Source organism: Primulina tabacum, chromosome 8, assembly GCF_025594145.1.
Source record: "Primulina tabacum isolate GXHZ01 chromosome 8, ASM2559414v2, whole genome shotgun sequence".
In the NCBI taxonomy this organism is placed as follows: Eukaryota; Viridiplantae; Streptophyta; class Magnoliopsida; order Lamiales; family Gesneriaceae; genus Primulina; species Primulina tabacum.
This window is the reverse complement of record NC_134557.1, coordinates 3,276,405-3,297,776: the sequence shown is the minus strand read 5'-3', so window position 1 is coordinate 3,297,776 and position 21,372 is coordinate 3,276,405. Positions and strand designations below refer to the sequence as shown.

At 31.3% G+C, this 21,372-nt stretch overlaps 2 protein-coding genes and 1 pseudogene across 2 annotated transcripts; 1 reads left to right on the top strand and 2 right to left on the bottom strand.

Moving 5' to 3' along the window:
- The first annotated feature begins 7,870 nt into the window (after window positions 1-7,870).
- On the top strand, window positions 7,871-10,070 carry LOC142552999 (ubiquitin-ribosomal protein eL40 fusion protein). The gene is made up of 5 exons (XM_075662961.1): window positions 7,871-8,034; window positions 8,125-8,211; window positions 8,305-8,407; window positions 9,660-9,726; window positions 9,838-10,070. The coding sequence occupies exons 1-5, from the start codon at window positions 7,932-7,934 to the stop codon at window positions 9,862-9,864; spliced, it is 387 nt and encodes a 128-aa protein (XP_075519076.1). The 5' UTR covers window positions 7,871-7,931; the 3' UTR covers window positions 9,865-10,070.
- A 1,492-nt stretch (window positions 10,071-11,562) lies between these two features.
- LOC142552998 (uncharacterized) lies at window positions 11,563-12,607 on the bottom strand. The gene is made up of 2 exons (XM_075662960.1): window positions 12,125-12,607; window positions 11,563-12,039 (listed from the first exon to the last, which is right to left on the bottom strand). Exons 1-2 carry the CDS (start codon window positions 12,431-12,433, stop codon window positions 11,692-11,694), a joined length of 657 nt encoding a protein of 218 aa, XP_075519075.1. The 5' UTR covers window positions 12,434-12,607; the 3' UTR covers window positions 11,563-11,691.
- Window positions 12,608-17,855: 5,248 nt separating this feature from the next.
- LOC142554240 (putative xyloglucan endotransglucosylase/hydrolase protein 28) lies at window positions 17,856-19,198 on the bottom strand (annotated as a pseudogene).
- Window positions 19,199-21,372: the final 2,174 nt, after the last annotated feature.

Genomic DNA, 21,372 nt, shown 5'->3' with positions numbered 1-21,372 from the left:
TTAAAAAAAAAAAGAGTGATTAAATTAAAGCACGACCCAATGACAATAAATTGCGTGCTCGTTATGTGTTCAAGTGATTAAAATAATGATAATGATGTTAATTACATCGTGTGGGGTCGGAATAACCATGATTGTTGGGTCAAATTATATTAAATCTGTGAGGTCACTTGAATTTGTCTCTAGGCTGTAGTCTTAGGGGCTGAAATGGCATCCGTATTCGACCCAAATTCATGAATTGTAGCAAGTTTGTTCCTGGAAACTCAGTTCAATTTAAAATATGTATAAATCTGTACCAAGTTCTTCTTGATTATATGATGTTGAAAGGAAGAAGAAGATTTAATAAATCCACTAGTTTTGGAGTAACCTTGGCAAATAAATGAACCTTGACTATATTTTCTTCTTTCTTGACGTAGTAATTCATATTTAAATTTAATGGTCAAAAGTTTGTACGTAAGCAAGGTTGAGGAAGCTACACGGCAATTTCATCATCATGGAGATGAACTGCAATTGAAAACAAAAAAAAAAAAAAAAAAAAAAACTACGATTTTGGTTTTTCACTGTTTTCTATTTGCGCTTTTGCTCTTTCCTGTTATCAAATTTCATTTTTAATCGTTTATCTTCGATATTTTTATACAGTTTAATCATTTTTCCAACGTGGTATCTAATTAAGTGCTGGAAAAAATTGACTAAATTGTCTTCTTGATTTATACTTATTTTTCTTGATTTTTAAATTAAATAATTTATTTTAAAAATATAGATTATTCTTGATTTATATTTTACTTAATTCAGCATATAGTTTATACCTTTTTTTCTATTATATCGCATTTCAAATTTCTTCTTGATTCAGGAATTTGAAACCCCAATTACTTTTCACATCTATGACCGGAATGTGTTCTTCTAAAAGACGAATGTCGATTCCCAACTGGGAACGGTATCTTTTAAATTCGTATGCTATAGAATTATCATCCAACAATTAACCAAAGATTGATTTTCAAAGTAGTGCGGGAGAGAAAAAAAAAAAAAAAAAAAAAAAAACTTGCATAGAGTAATATAGAAATCAACTTCTCTAAAGGTCACTTTCTACTTAAAAAAAAATGACATTTTATTTTATAATTTCGTTTCATCAAAGTATGAAGCATCCAATCCGTTTGAGCCATCATACGCATACACCAAAAAATGATAGGGTATGCTTATAACGATTAGACCCCACATGTTTAGGTACGCCTGGGTCATTATATGTAGCATGATCAATAATACGTTTATTGATCCAAATTATTAAAGTGTGGTTTAATCCCCTCCGGCGAAACTTTTGGCTTTGAATATAATGAACAGAACAAGTTGGGAATAATTTCTGAATATAAATTCTATCTTAAGGATTAATTAAATTAGGAATCTAAACCAAATAATTAAATAAACAAATAAGCATTCTCTATATATCCACTGCTCAATCGGTCCTTCCATTAAATCATCCCATGCAGCACACATTTAATCTAACCCAAAATTCAAATATTAAAAGACAATTTTTTTAGCTAATTGAATTTGTTATTTGGAATAACTTATTATTGGTATCTAACAATAATCTTCAAGAAATCTTTCAAATTAGTTCTCTCATGACTCATGAATATTTATCTGTGAGACGGGTTGTCATTCATACCGATATTCACAAGAAAAAATAAGACTCTTAGCATAAAAAGTAATACTTTTCATGGATGACCCAAATAAAATATGTCTCACAAAATACGACATGTGAGACCATCTCACACAAATTTTTGCTCAGCTTTTTCTCGGGATCATTCATTATTCTTGCACGTAATGTATCCAATTAGAACTTTGGATTTTGGTTAAATGAATTGATTTATACCGAACGAATTATTACTAGCGTGTCACCATGTCCTATATATTAAACAATAATCAATATATTTACGTGCATCTGACCACTGTCAATGATTGATTAGTGGGATATAACTAAAAAAAAACACAAAGGAATTGAATATTGAAATTTTTATGGATTTTATATATTTTTGAATTGTTATATATCATACATACATAGTTTGAAATCTTATTGTTTAATTAACGATATGGATAAACTTTCTGCGCGTGCATGTGGACGTCTTCTTACATATAAACAAAACCATGCTGAGGATATGTAATGTATTTTGGGCATCAGTTCCATGCACCTATACATATATATATATATATATATATATATATATATATATATATATATATATCGCAAGTTGAACAAACAATTCGGTTTTTTTTTTTTTGGTACCAAACATTTGGATAGAACTATATATTATTACAAATTATAACTGGATTACGTATTTCGCATTGTCCATTTGTTCAGGCTAAGAAACATATTTCATTTTTTATATGTATACACTTAGGCCAGCTGTCGCCTAACCCACTGTTTGTTTGTTTTTTTTTTTTAAAAAAAAGATCAAATCAAAGGATGATTGGATTTGATGCCATAATCTGAAAAAGTTCTCTTTATGGCTGATTTATTGGGTGGGTGGGGAGGAGGGTCTCAAAGATACTTGACTCAAAGTATTCCTTCTCGATTTTTGAATCTCTTAATTGAAGATTATGCTGAGGAATTGATTCGAGTTCTCTTCCGTGGTCCTTTGAATTTATGAACACATTTTTTTTTCTTTTTTAAATATTGTAATTATTATTTGAGGATGTTACAAATTAATGCAAGATCCATTGCTGGCAATTATTCTTTGACTAAAATAGTTTTTGTTTTTATACTTTATTATCATTCTTTGACTTAAATAGTTTTAAAATAAGAAGATTTTATCCATTGCTGGGAGTACTGTAAGGATTTATAAACCAAAAATCTTATATTAAAATCATAAATTTATAATGTTTTAAAAAAATGACATCACGGATCAAACAATATATATTATGTGCCTACAAATTAGACTTTTGAGGGTCTGTTCGTTGTAGTATGGAAAACAGACGTCTAATTAAATCCTCGAAAAACATACCGGAGGAACGAATCTGTTTTAAGGAAAATGTATTTGGTACATGTCTCGGTTTGGTTTTATTTTTTCATACACGATACTTATATTGTAAACAAGATACTTATTCCGTTACAACTTTGTATTTCCGAGTTTGCTTCTGTTATTAGCTATTTGGCTAACAAAATATGCATGATGTAAGTGGCATGCAATAAGGTCACACATAAAATTGAAGTTCAATTATTTATTTTGAATTACGCATTTTGGCGCTTTGTTTCTACACTTTTACCGATATTATTTCTTGGAGCGAACACCTAACCACTCTGAATAAGAAAGATGTGTGAGTTCGAATCCATATATATTTAATGAATTCAATTCAATAAGAGCATAACATAGATATATAGAGAATATTCTTGTGCAAAAAAGCATACAAAAAAGTGTATCTATGACTTCATGTTCTTGTAGATTTGATTCGAGCTCGTTGCAAATTGTGTTACATTATTTAGTATTTCCGAAATTTTTTATAAATATTAATTCTATTTTTTTTAGAAACAAAAGATCGTTCAATATATATATATATATATATATATATATATATATATATATAGTTATATACAATAGAAAAAAATTGTACATTTTCGATTTTTTTAAAGTTGAGGGTTCGTCTTCGACGTTTAGGATCATCACTTTGAAGTAAATGTCATTGTTTTTAATTTTTTGTATCCAAACCATGTTTTGAAATCACTTTTATTGGGGAAAAAAGTATTTGGCTAATAAAAATAAACTATGACTTTTTTTAAAAAAAAAATCTTTGTGTTTTCTTGTAAAATAAAAAAACACATTCGTTTGACCGATGTATCCAGATGTAAATCCGTTTTTGTGTAATTAAAAACACTAATCAAAATATTATGATCACCGAATTTATATTTTGAAACACGTGTTTTGTATCTAAATTCATCCACATATTTTATTTTATTTATTTTTTTTTTTAAAAAAAACCCTTCATATACCAGCATCATCAAGGGACAGGGACAATAAAAATGATTAATTATTCAAGAAATTCAACTTCAAAATTTGATGTTTGAGCATAATCATTACTGTGTCATCGATTCAATCTAAATATTTTTATATATATCGCTGATGTCAAATTTATGTTAATGTATTCACAAGCATTGTTTATGTGGGATGGTTCCATAAATCCGCAGTGAGTCACATTCACAGGCATCAATAAATACAAATTAAAATAAGCAATGATTAGAATGAAAAAAATTACGTTAATTTTCAGTAATTTGTTTTAATTATATCAACCCTACTCGCAAAAAGCAGATGCCAAATGAATTCAATTATGTACAATAATGTCAATGAAAAACCACAATTTAATTTTAAAAAATTATATCATACAGAGATAAATTTTAAAAAAAATTATCATATTTGAGATGCAATATATAGATGTAGATAATAAAATATTAGGCGATTTTTTTATTTTTTTTTGGAAAGGTCTAGCCGAGATATCTACGTACTGCTGATTAGGAAGTCAACAAATAAAACAACGGAAGTCAACTTTGATTTAGTACATAAAATCCCATCCATGATTATTGGACAGTGTTAGGTTGGTTGGTTGGTTGGTATAATGATAATATTATTATTATTTGACGGGAACCACGATCGTTATTCTTTCGACTACACTGGCTAAATCTTCAAATAGTACAAACCACGTCAATCGAAATTGGTCTAATTATTGTAGGTAGGTAAAATGGTCGAAGACATAATCTCTAATTATATTGATTTATAGATTCAAGAGTAAAAATTAAGGAAAGGCCTAACCCATAAAGAATAAAAGCAAAATAATTGAGATCTAGTTTAGTAGACTAAACTTTGTTGACGAGATTTAACGTAGGTTTGAAAGTCTTGGGCCACACATACTTTCCAACTAGCACCCGATTGCATGCCTTACAGTCCGTTTGTCTGAGTAAAAATTTGTGTGAGACGATCTCGCGAATCGTATTTTGTGAGATAGATCTCTTATTTGGGTTATCAATGAAAAAATATTACTTTTTATGCTAAGAATATTACTTTTTATTGTGAATATCGGTATGATTAACTCATCTCACATATAAAAATTCGTGAGACCGTCTCACAAAAAACCTACTCGTTTTTCTAATAACAAATTTTTTTTACAAAGAGTCCACGTCAATCGACAGACTTAGCGTACAATACATTGTGTATTTGTACAATCCATTTTTTCTAATAAAAAACAAAGATGTCGCACCAACAGACTAAAAATTATATCTACAATCCACATCTTTAATATATTTATTAGTGATGTTTGATACACGTTGTGTGTTTATACAATATTTTTAATAATTAATTTGATTTATATTTAAACGATGATGTTACTATATTTGTTAAAATTGGCGTGTGACTAAACTATTATTTGAAATAATGAATTAAGGAAAAAGATAAAAAACAAGAATGGACCATGTCATCAAGAAACTTAATGAATAGTTGAACTGATAAAAATTTATAGTTGGCTAAAAATTAAAATGGACATGTGGCTGGTCACATATATAATTAATTAATTAATTAATCGGGAAAGGAATAAAAATGAGTATTTACCTTCCTCCACTTGGTCTAAATAAAGATATGATTTTGTTGCATTGTTCGTGTAAAAATATGCTCTCAATATTGACCGATTTGGTTCTCTGTCATATTCAATCAACTTGATCTGCTCTTTAATGGAAAAAGTTATATAGGCACACATGCCTGCCCAATCTTATTATATTACTAAAAATAATATAATTTTCTTCATTTCTCTTAATATTATTAATATAATTTTCTTCATTTCTCTTAATATTATTTTGATTTATTTATTTATAATTATTTCGAATTATTTCTATCATATTGTTGGACTAATTTACATTTAGGGGGGTGTATTAAATATAGAAGATTTAATATTTTTTTAGATTTTAAAAGTCTAGAGTTATTCAATTAAAACTTTTGCATACTCTATAGAAGTCCAGTGATATTCAAAATAGACTTTTATATAGTTTTAAAAAGTCAAGTGGTATTCAACATTGACTTTTAAAAACTCTATAAAAATCTAGAGATATTCAAATTTTCAATAGACTTTTAATAACTTCATGGAATTCATTAACATACAAACATTAAAGTTTAAGGTACAACTATAAATTGTCAAAAATTGTATTAGGTTCAACTCAAAGATTTGGATGGACTTTTAAAACTTCTAATTCATATATAAGCTATTTATTCATCTCTATGTCGCTTCACATCACATCTCTTCTTATCTTCTCTCATCTCATCTGTTTCTATCACTCTCTCAAATTTTCGAAATGTGTCTATATATATGTTTTCATATTTCCTTTCAAAATTTTTATTTTTTTTTGCTGATTTTTCATTTAATAAATATTTATTAATATCATGTGAAGTTTTGAATTCTAGAATTGATTTTGTGATTTTTAATTTATGATTTATACAAATTAATGTAATATTCAATAATAATAAAAGATGATCCAAAAATATGCCGTTTAATTCTTAATAATTGAATAGTCTCGCAACAACCATGATTTTTTAAATTCTTTTTAGCATTTTCGATTAATATGTAAGCTATGATATTTTAATACAAAATTATATTCACACAATGATAAATAATATTCTTTTCACATGTATATTATCAATTCAAAAACAAGGTTACATGTTAATCAATTGATGTATTTTTAAAAATTTACAAACATACATACAAACCCACATATATACACATGTAAGGATTAAATGATTTAACTTTTAAATAAGAAAATTTATTTATCAATATAAATATTACAAAACTATTTCGAACTAAATATGTTATATATGTCAATTAATTATTGGTTCAAAGAAATTAATAAAAAATAATATGTCATAATTAAATACAAAATTTATAAAACTCTATAAAAAAATTCACAAAAGTCTATAAAAATCTTGCAAAAAAGTATACTTGAATCCACATAAATCTGTTTATAAATCTGTGAGATTATATAAAAGTCAATAAAAATATATCAAATCAATAAAAGTCTATCATTTGAAAAAGTCATTAAAAGACATCAAAACTCTGAATTGAATACACCCCACTTAATTTACCACATTGATAAAACATGCATGAATATTAATTTATTAAGTCAATCCAATATTCTTTCAAAACAATACAATTTTAATTTATAATTAACTAATAGTTTGTTGATTATTTCAAATTTCGCAATAAAAAATGTTATTTTTATACTAAAAATATAAATTTTAATAGAGAATCTATTCTACTTTACGGTTCATTTTATTCGACAATTGACCAATAGAAAAAATTATATTAATAAATAAAATAATAAATTTTGTGAACTTAGAACAATCAAATAATGATATTTCTATCCAATATTAGCCCTAATCAATTTCAATTTAATTTTTTTTATTTAGATTAGATTGTATTTGGTTGGAATTGTGATAACGAAAATGGGAGGAAGAAAATAATGTACAAAACAAAATGCCTAAAAAAAATAAATAGATTCTCGAATCCGATTAAATTTAATGATTTGCATTGTGGAAGAAATACGTGTATATGTGATATTAGATATTGACTAGTTATATATGAATTAAAGATATATTTTATTTCTAATGTAATAATAAATACCAAATTGACGTAATAAATCCGTGAGACTATCAAATAAGAACCAACTCTTTTATGATACCGAGGTTATTGCTAATTAATTAAAATGAAAAATATTGACTCTTTGCGTTGTGACAATTGTTCGAGGAAAGCCCAAAAAAATAAGTTGAAGAAGCCTCTTGTTTAGAAGCCCACTAAAAAACTCCATTCATTTAAGCGGCCCAATAATCAAAACCCTAGCCCGCGTATATAAATCTCGTAATCGTAAATCAATCGTTTATCAAATTCCATTTCGCGGCGGCGCTTACTCATCTGAGATAATGCAGATCTTCGTCAAGACCCTAACCGGGAAAACAATAACGCTAGAGGTTGAATCGAGTGACACCATCGATAATGTGAAGGCTAAGATTCAGGACAAGGAAGGTATTGATCACTCTTTCTTTATGTCGCTTATGTAGTCCCTAGGATTTTCTATTTTATGGATTGTTGTTGATTGGGGCCGATATTTTTTAGGGATTCCGCCGGATCAGCAGAGGTTGATTTTTGCCGGAAAGCAGCTGGAAGATGGTCGCACGCTTGCTGATTACAATATTCAGAAAGGTGGTTAATTAGCTTTGTCTGTCATCTTCTCTTTTTGAACTTTATACTTGCTATGCGATTTGTCGCTGGATTGAAATTTTTTTATTTGGTCAGAATCGACATTGCATTTGGTTTTGAGGCTCCGTGGGGGGATTATCGAACCGTCGTTGATGGCTTTGGCGAGGAAGTACAATCAGGACAAGATGATTTGCCGCAAGTAAGATTATCAATGTGTTCTTTATTTTCTTCATGTAACTCGTAACTCATTGCTTCTCTGGTTCAACAATTTCGTATTTTTTAGATAACCTTGTGATTATATTGAATTCATAGCAAATGCGATGGATATTTTGTCCTGTAAGGTATTCCGATCGATGATGTTAATTTAATTGCTCAACTTCTATGATGCATCAATTTTATCATCTTTTGTTTTTTAGGTAGGTAATGAAATGTGATTCTGTTACTGTATTCGGAAATGCGATGGATATTCTGTTACTCGTCTGCTCACGGAACTCATGTTTTTCTTTCGTAACATTTATATTTTTTTGCATTTTGTTGTTATTAATGTTACATGAACATTTGCTTGCTTCATAGAACCTTTTTGTTCTCCCTCGCAAAACAACTTAAAATGGCAACCCTTTCAAGAGAGGACAAATGTAGGAGCAAAAATATATGTGTAGTGCTAAAATTATATAACCAACGGACGTAATGAGAAACCCAAATCAGCTAATTTGGAAGAATTTTAATTTTAATAATTGTTGCTTAAATTGGAGCTCAAACCGTAGTTATTGGTCTCATTAGGCGCATGTGTATGATAGAGCCTAAGTGTAAACATAAGCAAAAGCACTCGTCATGTTGCATGTAGGCTGACTAAGAGATGCGGCTCTAGAGTACATACCTGGAGAAGAGTTCATTACACATCTGTCAACAAGAATGTTACTTTATGTTCAACTAATATATAATTTATAACTGAAAATGGCATAGTATTGTCTTACATTTCATTTCGTCTCTACCAACCCTCATTTAAGTCAATTACTAAAGATTTCAAATTATTTATTTGTGCCTTACATCTATGATGCTGAATCCGGATCGCTGATTCTCTGTTCCTTGGAGGGTGGGATTAAACATTACCCGTCTTCTGTATGCATATGCTACATACCTTGATTCCTGAATCAAGCGAAGGCTATGCACTCGTCTAAAGTTTCCACATTGTGTCAAAGTTCTGGAGCAGTGAAACAATTCCTTCCGGTCACTTCTCTGTCTAGAGATAGTATATAAAATTTATCATTAATTGTATAGACTTTTTAATATAATAAAATTTACATTTGAGCTCTTTCAAATTAGGAACTGTTAGTCAATGCGTGCTTCTGAGTATTTGATGCCATGATGTGTCAAAGCTCTGCGGAACAGTCATCACTTTTCGGTATATTTCTTGAACATTAACCGGAGATTCTTGTGATTATTTGTTTCAGATGTTATGCTCGCTTGCACCCCCGGGCTGTTAATTGCAGGAAAAAGAAGTGTGGACATAGCAACCAGGTAAGTTCAGATGCATTGATTCCGTAACCTATTAGTTTTTTTTTTATCAATTAGGCATCCATTGAATTGATAGCATATTTTGTTTGATCAAGATTTCATTTTACTATGCAGTTGAGGCCAAAGAAGAAGATCAAGTAGACACGCTTATGAATTTGGTTTTCGCAAGGAGATGGCATGTGAATATTCATGTCACTGCTGTCTTGCTACAAGGATTTATAATTGTTTGAACCGTTTGTTTTGCACCTAACCTACATGGACCAATAGTTATTTCTTTCTTCTCGGTAAAATTTTGGATTGATCATTATACAATCGCTCATTGATTATGATTATTTTCTTAAGCTTAAGTGGTCTGTATATCTTTTCTTTTCCCATCTTTTCTTCTTTGGAAGAAAAACTGGAGACTTGAAAATAAGTCAGGTTTCTACACAGCTACAGTTTCACAAAAGAGAAATTTAAAAATGATGGTTATATCGGCCAACTTTATATTCTGTTAAACTGTCAGTTACTCCTCCCTTGACAACTTCCTGTTTTGGGGATTCCAATTATGAGGCCTTCAATATCCACGGGAAGTAGTTTTGGCGCCAGACATCCTGTGGAGAATATGTCCTGCAGGTGAACAATGTTTCTGCCAAGCCTTCACATGACGCTCACTTTGTTACCTTCTTTCACATATCTACCAAATGTGAGTATATCGTAGTCAGACAGCCCATCTATTAGCCCACTGACAGAAAACTTGTCGAGAACTAGGTTCTAGATTTAAATGGCATAGTATGTACGAGTGTATTTCCTAGGAAGAAAAGAGCTAGACAACAGTGGAGGCTTTACCCTTCTTCGGGGCGTAGTAAACGAGATTCACCTGAAAAATTCCTATCTCTTAACCACTTTACTTAGCTGGAGGACGGATTTCTGCATTTTCGGGTTGTTTGAACTGGTCTACTCTCACAGATCAAAGGAATAAGTTTTGAATCAGGGCCAGCTTTCACAAAAGCTCTGATTCTAGACTTTAGGTCAATTGTGTAGAAATCTGTTGAAAGCCTCTGCCAAAATTCAGAAATGGCCAAATATGAAACATAGATTGCATTTTTGGAATATGAGAACCCGAGGAAATCTTAGAAGGTGGGTGAAGCAAAATACCTTTGAATAAAAGCCAGTCTCCATGGGAGTTCCAATCCCACAACGTGGGTACGCTCGTACAACATAGCAGATGTATCACTTTTGAATAATGATATGAAAAAGAATTTTTTTTTATGATATCAGTGTTTTAATAAGCAGACGTAAAAATGATTGGATGCTTTATATAATATATAAAACACCCAATTTTGTTCTATCCACGATTCTTCTCATTTATGCAGCACTGGATGACATAATAGGGTATGTACAAACAACGCAAGGGTGCTAACTGCTAAACCTGAATATCAAGGCATCAATAAACATAGGAACAGCGAAGTATTCAACCAAATCTTTAGAAATGCTGAAAATATGCATTAGATAGGGGGCTCTATTATCCCGTGTGTAATGGTAAAGTTCGGATTTTGAAGTTTTATTGCAAAAGTAATAAGAGGAGAGGTAGCAATGTGCTTTGGCCGACTCGTGTGCCTGATAATGTGCTTGTGCTTCACTCGCAACAAAAACGAAAAGAAGGGAGCTTTGGCCGAGTCGCGTGCTTGATAATTACCCCGTTTTTATCCCTCTATCGAAACAATGTGCTTATGATAGAATCCAAAAACTAAATCGCAGATTATTCTTTCAAACACAAAAACTATGCGGAATCATTTATACTTCCAACTGGTGGCAACCATATCACCACTTCTAGTGAATTATATATGACACCGTGCCTGTAAAATGCTTTATTTATCTTTCCAGCGTTTCAAGTATTAGTAAATATACACCAACTAGCAGAATCTGCTTATTCTAATTCACATTAATCATCTTCCATGTATGTAAGTTGATTTTATTTATTCAAGATCAGAACCACCATTGATCGGCACTTTCAGTAGCCTGATTCATCGTATCATCAGACTTGAGACTGCCCAAATATTCGAGTGGCCATGCAGAGGAAACATCCAGTACCTCAGCCATTGCAGAATCCAGAAACTGGTAAGCTTCTTCTTCCTCAAACCCCAATGGATCAACCTTTTCCACGCTGCTGCTATGATTATCATCTGATACAATTCCCTCCATATATTCACTTCGAATATTTTTCTCCAGGTAATCGATGCTGGTGTTCCGGTTCCCTGGTGCCGTTTCTTGAATTTGAGTTTGATATAAATTATCTTCAGACTTTCCCACCGTCTCATTCCTCAGCTTCTCCAGCTGTTTAAGAAGGATATCGATTATTAGACCTGGGATACTACTAATGTACGTCTTATTGGATGTGTAGAGTATAGACAGATAGTACCTGAAAAAGCAAGGACCGCTTCTCTTTCTTTAAAGCTTCAAACTGGGAAGACAAATTTTTGTAATCAGCCAATAAGAGGCCGTAATCTTTCTCGATGGTCTTCGATTTCCATCGTGCTCTCTTGTTTTGAAACCATACTGCAATCTGTCGAGGCTGCAATCCCAATTGTTTAGCCAGTTTCACCTTCTCTGCTGGCTCCAGTTTGGTCTCTGACTCGAACATGGCTTCTAGAGTTCGTATTTGTTCATCGTTGAATCTTCTCTCCTTCGTCGACTTCTGCTTCTTATCAGAAGCGTCACACTTGAACATATTTGATCGCAGAATCGGTAAAATCTTTAAAATTCCAGGGATCTAGTGCGATGCATGGTCATAAGTAGAAATGTCGAGATATATATAGAATGTTTTAGAAATTGTATCTGTGGGTTTTCGGTTTTGGGATTCTTGACTGATGAGTTCCAGTTAGCCATATAATATAAGCTGCTGAATCTAGTGATCTGTTACTATTTATATAATGAAATTAATGCAAAGACCGGTCTCTGTCTCCTTCGTCGTTCAGTAATTTGACAACGTGGATCACATTAATCATGTACATACTACAAATGATGCTTAATCTAATCATATACGTGTGGAAAAAAGTAGGTGAATTAAAGCAATTTACACTTCAAAATTCAACACTGAAAATATATGCGAGTTCCATTATATAACACTAAGAACATATTACATCTTCTTCATGCTCACTATAAAATACTTTTGCAAGATGTGGTCTTATATTAACTGTGTTTTTTTCAAAATATGATTATGGTCAGTGCGAGAAACGATAGTCGGGAAATTAACATGACCATGATCAGTGTAAGAAACATGACCATGGATCATGATGATTTTGAAATCCGTTGATTTGAATTTTTATTGTTAAATTGAAACAATAGATGAAATCTTAAATTCATATCTCACTTGTTTACACGTTAGTTACACAAAGTATAATGGATTTTAAAAGTCTCTATTATTAGGTGAATTTAAAATTCATCTTTAAATTTATAATTTTATTTATTTAAAACTAGGAAAATATATTTAAAAATATTCATGCTTAAAGGAATATTGACATATTTTACAAGAAAAAATCAAGGTTGGAAGGGTAATTTACATATTGTATTTATTATTACGATGTACAAATCAAGTGATGGAAACACAAACTTTTCTTTGTAATGTAAAGTCAAATGTCGCGGCTTAGTGTCACTTTCTCTATTTGTATATGGTGTTCTCGATCTGCACGTCACTATGTTTTCACCTTCAAAAACTCGTTTTACTCGTGAAAGCATGGAGTTTTATTAGTCCGTTCGAAATTATTCAAATCGATCCCCGTTCTATAAAAACCTATTGAAATAGAAACAAATTAAAATAATATATATATATATATCCTATGATTTTTAATATTTTTTGTAGTAAGACAAATATGACAAAGACTATTTTTGTGTTTTAGTTTTTCACTTTGGATTTCCTGTGATTTCTGTGGATGATTATTTGAAGGTCGGAAAATAACACATGATAAGAATGTAGAGAGGTTTTGGACAAAGTGTATTATGCAAATAGACAGACAGATATCGACACTCTTTTTGCCGAACCATATCATACCAAACAAAGTATGAAAAACTTCTATTCGATAACGATAGCTTCTGAATCAACTACCATATTAAATTGTCGAAAAAAATTATTATATTTCAAAAGCAAAATATAAAGAAATATTCATTTCCATTTTTGTATTATAAATTTGAAGATGGTTTTTCTAAAACTACCCTTTACTGAGGTTAATTTCCTACCAAATGAAAAGATTATGGGTTCTCTTTGATAACATTATTTGATAATTAATTTTTTTACATATAATTCGATCATTCATTAATTTCGGGACGGATAATATGTATTAATGGGCCTGAATGTACAAAACTCTCCAACTATGGGCCTCCTTAGTTTCCTTCTCTGACATAATGGGTATGTGGCACACTGACTTTTATATGGGCTGGGCTGGGCCTCTCATTATGCGAACCCAAACTACCTTTTTTTTATAAAAAAAAATCTGGGTCTCGGTGGGGTTATAACGTAACTAGGCCAATTGGTAATGCTTTTTTTGAAATTAAAATTAATGTTTTTCTCAGTAAAATTAAATTCACTAATAAAACAATTTACAAGTATGCTATCACACCCAAACAATAAATTAAGGTTCAAGCTTATATAATCTATTAGTATCTATTAAATTTTTTCGCCAAAAAATTCGATTTGATTGTCTGTTTTTAAAATTGAATATATTGATAGCTTAGTGAACAGAGTATTTGTTAAGACACTGAAATTTGGTTCTCTCCTAGGAAACAACATTTGTTTTTGTTTTTTCTTTTTTTAATTCATTATTTTAAAATTACATTTTATTCTCTTGATATTTTTTAAATTATTATATGATCATTGTTTAAATATAAATCAAATTTATCGTAAAAAATATTTTACAAGTATGTAACGTGTGTCAAACTTCCGTATTGTTAAAAGAAAATTATGCCTCAAGTACCCAAAATCTTTATTTGGTAATCTAATTTAAAGAGTTGGCCAGATTGATGAAATAATTAGTTAGGCCAACAAATATTTGATAACATATTCAAAGTTTTAATGATTAGTTCCGCACGTCACAGTGACGTAACTATATATAATTATCATTGATTCAACCTAAAAGTGAAGACTTTTTTTAAATTTTTTTATTTTTATTTTTTGAATATATGCACACACTTTAAAGTTGTAGGTCTGTGGCAAGGAAAAACGAGGAAACTAGCTAGGAAAAAGATGGTAGGGTTGAGGGATTTGACATTTACTTGTTCCAACCTTTTATATATATATATATATATATATATGCACAGATTCCTACAATTGCAAAGCATTAAATTGTGAAACCAAGTGGTCTCCACCTTTATCAATGACGACTTATATGGAATGGAATGTAATGTCGCCCTAGCATTTACAAACACAAAAACCCGTGCCATTGTTAGCGACTGTTCATATGTAAATAAGAGATGGGGAGATATTCTTGATTATTATCTAAAATATTATGATTTTAAATGTTCTATTATTTCCCCGTTAATAAATACTCCTTCGTTACTGCCCTTTATTTTTTAAATAAATGAGGGGGTGTTAACTTTGAATCCTCCAAGTTGAGATGTAAAAATGAGATAATAATTTGTTACATAGGGGAGAAAAAATACACTAAATCACACAAAATCTTTAATATATTGATACCCCGGACCGATGATGGTTCTGACCCACTCTCGGTAGCCCAGATAGTTAGTGGCCTAGTATTCAGAAAGGTCAGGGGATCAGATTCATGACAACACAGCATAAGATCACCTCATCCTGATCTGAATCCCTGAGAGGTCATCCCAGCCGACCTCCCTTATTCACAATCTCGTCGAATCAGAAGATGTGGCCGACCTCCCAATAGTTTCCGAGCCGACCTCCCTTATCATGGAATTGGGTCGATTGGAAGTGTTATTGCCGAGCTCTCGAGCCGAGCTCATACCCCAAAGAGCCTCTATTCGGATTTCACCGGTTAGCCTACAGAAATCAAGTCCAAAAGAGTAAGCCCATTAAAGATCTAACTAAATCATTAAAGATCTAACCAAATCTTACACAAGATTCTGATGATCTAAATCTACCAAATCAGGACTCTCTCTTTCTCCTATAAATATCATGTTTCATTCATTGTTTATTTATTCATATATTCATATTCTCTAAGCACACACATTACTCTCTCAGTTTTCTAACTTTTTGAGCGTCGGAGGGGCTACGCCGGAACAACCTTCCGGCCCCTTTTTAACGTTCTTGCTTGTGCTACCAGATTTTGAAGATCTGATCCGAATTCCTCAACTGAAGATCCGACCTCCCAACTGTCATCCCAGATTTCAGCAACATCATATATTATATATATATATATATATATATATAAATATATACACTATATTATAAAATTTGAGTTTATTAGAGTAACCATTTTAGTATAACCTATCAAAAAACGTGGTGTCCACATATCATATACACATTATTTTAACAATACAATCATTCTCTCTCACACTCGTTATTTATACTCTACTCGTCTATTTATATTCCTACTTTACATTAAGTAAATACATTTCAAATTTTATTTACACATTTTAAATGATTATTTATTTAAAGAAATAATAATATATTTAAATTTTTTTATACATAAAATTATTTATTATTTCATCTTATTTTATGAGTGAAATTTATTTAATATTAAAATTTTATTATAATTTTGAAATCAAGAAGTACAATATAGGGGAAAAAAACACACTTGCATATATATAATTAAAAAATTATCTGTTATTTTCATCAATTTCTGTTAAAAAAAATAAGATTCGAGAAAAAACATTAAAAATCAATTTGAGATAATGGAGATAGTAGAGAGGAGATTTTGAGTGATTTATAATGTAGAATATTGTTTTTTAATAAAATTTATTAAACAAAAAATTAGCATTAAAATAAAAATATTATTATACATAAGCAACAAATAATATAAATATGAGTAAGTTTCTTCACGAATCTTTATATGTGAGACGAGTCAATCCTACCAATATTCATAATAAAAAGTAATACTCTTAGCATTAAAAATAATATTTTTCATGGATGACCCAAATAAAAGATATGTGTAACAAAATACAAACTCAAATTTTACCTATAAATATTTACACAGTTGTTGAAGACATTGACTTGGAATATGACTCAAAATTCAAATGTCCAAGATGTACACTACTTTTACATAACAATAAATAAACCTACTGAAAATGTACGGCGGTGATGTTGAGGGTTTTTATTTTTTATTTTTTTTGTCTCAATTCATTTCACGTCACATTCTTCAATTCATCTCTCTCTCTCTGTCTCCATCTTCCCTTGAAAGAAGGCGAAAGTTTTGGGGGATAAAAGGATGAGAGGGAGACACCCGACTCCATCGCTACTTATACAACAAAAAGAGTTGTTTAGGTTTCAGCTTACGGAGAAAGATGGAGCGGAGCTTATTTTCGAGGGGAATGTTGTCTGGCTCGAGGACTCTTGCTCGATCGGGATTTAATGTTTTATGACTTCGTAATAACACGTAAATTTATAGATCTATGGCTGCTGTCATCGGACCAGGCTTCATTCCCCCCCTAGATATTGCTTCCCCACCGACGTTTCTGGAAAGGTAACGGATTCGGTCAAATTTTCAGATTTTTATTGGCGTTTTGGGGAATAATTAAGGAGAGACGGGCTCTGCTGATTGGTGTAATGATGAGGATTTTGACTTTGAGGTTTCGAATGATTTCTTTTGTTTGTCGATGGAAAAAAGGTTTCATCATCATTACGACCTTTTCGATTTCTGTTGTTTTTTTTTCCAACAGGTTATGATGGCGTTTCTGTGTCAGATGATTCCCACACTTTAGTCAGATTCGATTAATTCCCTCGTGAGTTATATTTGTTCATGATGCCTGGCTTTTGATTTTCAGATCTATCTGCCTGTTTCTGTAATTACTAGATCTATACCCATTTAATCTCTCTCATTAATTAATACCTTTTGCTTAATCTAATCATCATCCTCGTCTGCTTCTTCTTCGATTTAATGGCTATGAATACTTTGTTCAACAACTTGTACTAACAATGCACGCATATTGAATTTTCACACGCACATGCAAGAACTATAATTTTTTGTACATGGTAGATGAATCTGAGTGAAAGAGCGTTGGTTTTGCAAAAGGGAGAATAGAATGCTGCATGCTTTCTTGATTGGAAAATAAATGAGTCCACTAGTCGCCGTCCCCAAATCATTTGCTCATTATAATTGCTTTTGCATTAATGTTCTTTTTTAAATACAGAATGTGTCGTGATTATCCAACAAAAAATGTAAAAAAAAAACTCTTAATTAGAGCGGTGGTTCAAAACAAAATAGCTAGCTAGGTGTGGGATCCAAGACATTTAGGGTTGAAATTAACTCTTACCTTTATATGGTAATGGAGCTAGTTTCCGAACCACCACATGTTGGCACTTCCTTACATTTACTTGTGTATTATTTATAGATGTTCTCTGTTAATATATAATCGGGCGTTGGATATTTTGATTTGGCTAACCAATTTCTACATAGAAATTATGAGTGGTGGTACACTTTATTTTGACCGAAATAGTTCGATGTAGGAAGAGATCCGATCGAGTTTAGGCGTTGCTCGAAAATTACAGATGAAATGACGCTCACAGTTTAAGCTTTACTTTTCTCTGGATAACTCATCATGATGATAAACACAGTACACAAACAAATCTAAAATGCCCCGAAAGTCAAACGATCAAACTTCCGAAGATGTTCAACTTCCTTGAAATCCACCACACGTTCCGGCAGTGGAACGGCGTAACGTCTTTTATTGTGACAATATGAATAAGTCATCTATATTCTTCTAAAACCCTGCATTCGGGCCGTCTCTATGTTTGTCAATTCTTTCCAAAATTTGCACCGATACGGTTTTTGGGTCGGGTTAAATGCAGGTCCATTTATGACGAAACCGGAGTACTTGGCTACATAGGGTCCATAACTAAGATCCAATTTGTGTTGTTCACCACTTGTGGCCCAATCCGACCCGTTCCATACAATCCCATTTCTTCAGATGGGAAATCACCCCGCACGGCTTCCAATCTTCTCACACGCCTGATCGGAACAACATCCACGGAATATGTGATTCTATCATCAGTACACAGAATCCCATAATGATGAAAGTCCTTCAAAGGGTCGAACCATAACACGTACATCTCCTCTCCCTCTACTAGTACTCCCATTTCCATAGAAATTTGTCTGCACCAGCCATTATTGACCATGGATGTGTCCCAAGTCTTAAAATTGTGATTTATAAGTTATAAAGCAAAAGCGTGTCTCCAGTATCTTGCGATTCTTTCTCGTAGTATAAATAGGCTAGAGGTGTCTAATAGACATTTCTAGCAAATGGGAAAAGATTTCCCCCGCCTTATTCGGGTTGTGCAACTTTGTTACCTCTTTGTTTGTCAACATGGTGTCATAGCGCCAGGTTGCGTCTTCTGTATTTGATTCGAGGAGTGTTCGATCATGGTTGATCGTCTTGTCTGTTCCAGAATCGATATTTTTTTAAAAATATTAATGGCTTCTTCTACGATTGATATTTTAGATCCACTCTATGTTAATACATCGGACATGCCAGGGCTTAATTTGATCAATGAGCAACTGATTGGTACTGAAAATCACGAAATCTATCTCGTCGTGGCTATACGGGTACATGGGATCGTTGCAAGTGTAGAAGGTGACCACGACTCCTGATAATTGTCGGGCAAGTTTATGGATGACTCGAAATATCCATGCATGTACATTAGCTTTGACTGGAAGCCAGAACTTCTTGTTTCATCCACGGAGATTTGTACCGATTTGTTGGCTTCATAAGGGATGACGTTAAGCGCTCCGTATGATGGATTGAACCCTTTGTCGAATGATACAAGGGATTGAAAATTAATCTGACAATGATTTACACGAAATAGTATAATCGTGTTGAAAAGGAAGATAAAACCTTATTTTTCACCTTCTCTAAATTAATCATATTTCTTCAGTGAATGAACGTACTAATTTATATATTGAAAGATTGCAGTTGCACTACATTAAAATTACTAATTCTAAAAAGGTGCAGTTCTCATTTCCAATTTAATTTAGTGAATGTACGTACTTATAAATCAGTCCAGTTCCATTTATATTGTTGGAGCAGCCAGAAATTTTTTTTTAAAAAAAAATGGGAACCAGCACCTTTTTAGATAGATGGCCATGGCGTTGATGGTTTTGTATAGGCAGAGTAGTTTCTCTTTGTATTCTAGGTGCATTATTTGTTCTAATGTTTTCATCGGACCCGTAATCCAATTTGTTAACCTTAAAATATAAATTCAACACATTGGACTCAAAAACAGTTATATTATATAATATATAATGAAATTATAATATAATCTAATAAATAATATATTGTAAATTCTAAAAATATTAAATATATATTATTTATCAAAATTTAAAATCTAAACAATAACTTACACATAATCAAAATATCAATTATATATATATATATATATATATATATATATATATATATATATAATCAAATAAACTCTAATACTATTAAAATAATATTTTTAAATAAATTCCAAATCCAAATAATATATATATATATATAATTTAAGATTTTACATGTAAAAATAATTAAATTCTAAAAAATTTACCATAAAAATAAAAAAAATTCTGAACCAAAATAATAATAAAAAAGGTGAACTGATTCAACCAGTTCACCGATTCATGATTGGTCTGACTGGTTCTTAATCAATTTGACCATTAAAATAGTTTTTAGGTATAGTTCGAATCGAACATGTGATCGATTCCAGATCAAACAGATCGGTCTAGTCCAGTTCTTAAAACATTGATTTGTTCTTGCAGAAGATAGTCTCAAGCTAAGGCAATAACGGAACTTGTTGATGGATTCGAATGTTTAATTTATGTACACATATTATCTATATTTTGTTATAATGTTTGAGATTTTTTCAGTTTATTTTTTGATACTCGAAACTTCATGAAATATATTACTTTTCAATAGAGGAGATACAATAATCCATAATGATGTTACTAATAGAATTAAGAATTATATTAAAAATACCTAAACAAGCATGGTAAAGAGCTGTCTTAACCAAAGTATGAACATCTCTATTTGTCCGTCTTCTAATATGTCCAATTTTTTACTGAGCTCTTGTTCTAGATAAATGAACAACAAACTGAGATAGTTAGACGAAACTAAGTGAGGTTTGATGCATCAGAGCAGATCGCTTGCTCCTTGGTGATAATTTGTTTTCAATATTATAAAGAATTCATTTGAGTATCTAACAACCTTCCAACATGAAAGGATCTTTAACCGGTAGCAAGACCCGCATGTACATTACAATTGACGAACTCTTCCATAGGCTTCCTCCATAAAACTTCAGGGCACAACGTTTGCTAGCGCTTTAGATGTAAATCGATCGTTCTTACAGCTAGCCAAATCATTCTACAAAATTCTAAATACTTGAGATCTTGACGTTATATGAACTATGACAAAAACTTGTATGAGACAGATATTTTATTTGGGTCGTCCACGAAAAGGTATTACTTTTTATACTAAAAATATTACTTTTTATTGTAAATATCGGTAGGGTTGACC

What these genes read in the sequence shown, in the direction of transcription:
- LOC142552998 (XM_075662960.1), bottom strand. Translation starts at nt 12,433, where the DNA reads ATGTTCAAGTGTGACGCTTCTGATAAGAAGCAGAAGTCGACGAAGGAG. An exon ending in AGCGGTCCTTGCTTTTTCAG is followed by an intron (nt 12,040 to 12,124) that starts GTACTATCTGTC and finishes CTTCTTAAACAG; the next exon opens with CTGGAGAAGCTGAGGAATGA.
- LOC142552999 (XM_075662961.1), top strand. Translation starts at nt 7,932, where the DNA reads ATGCAGATCTTCGTCAAGACCCTAACCGGGAAAACAATAACGCTAGAG. An exon ending in TAAGATTCAGGACAAGGAAG is followed by an intron (nt 8,035 to 8,124) that starts GTATTGATCACT and finishes GATATTTTTTAG; the next exon opens with GGATTCCGCCGGATCAGCAG. An exon ending in GACAAGATGATTTGCCGCAA is followed by an intron (nt 8,408 to 9,659) that starts GTAAGATTATCA and finishes TATTTGTTTCAG; the next exon opens with ATGTTATGCTCGCTTGCACC.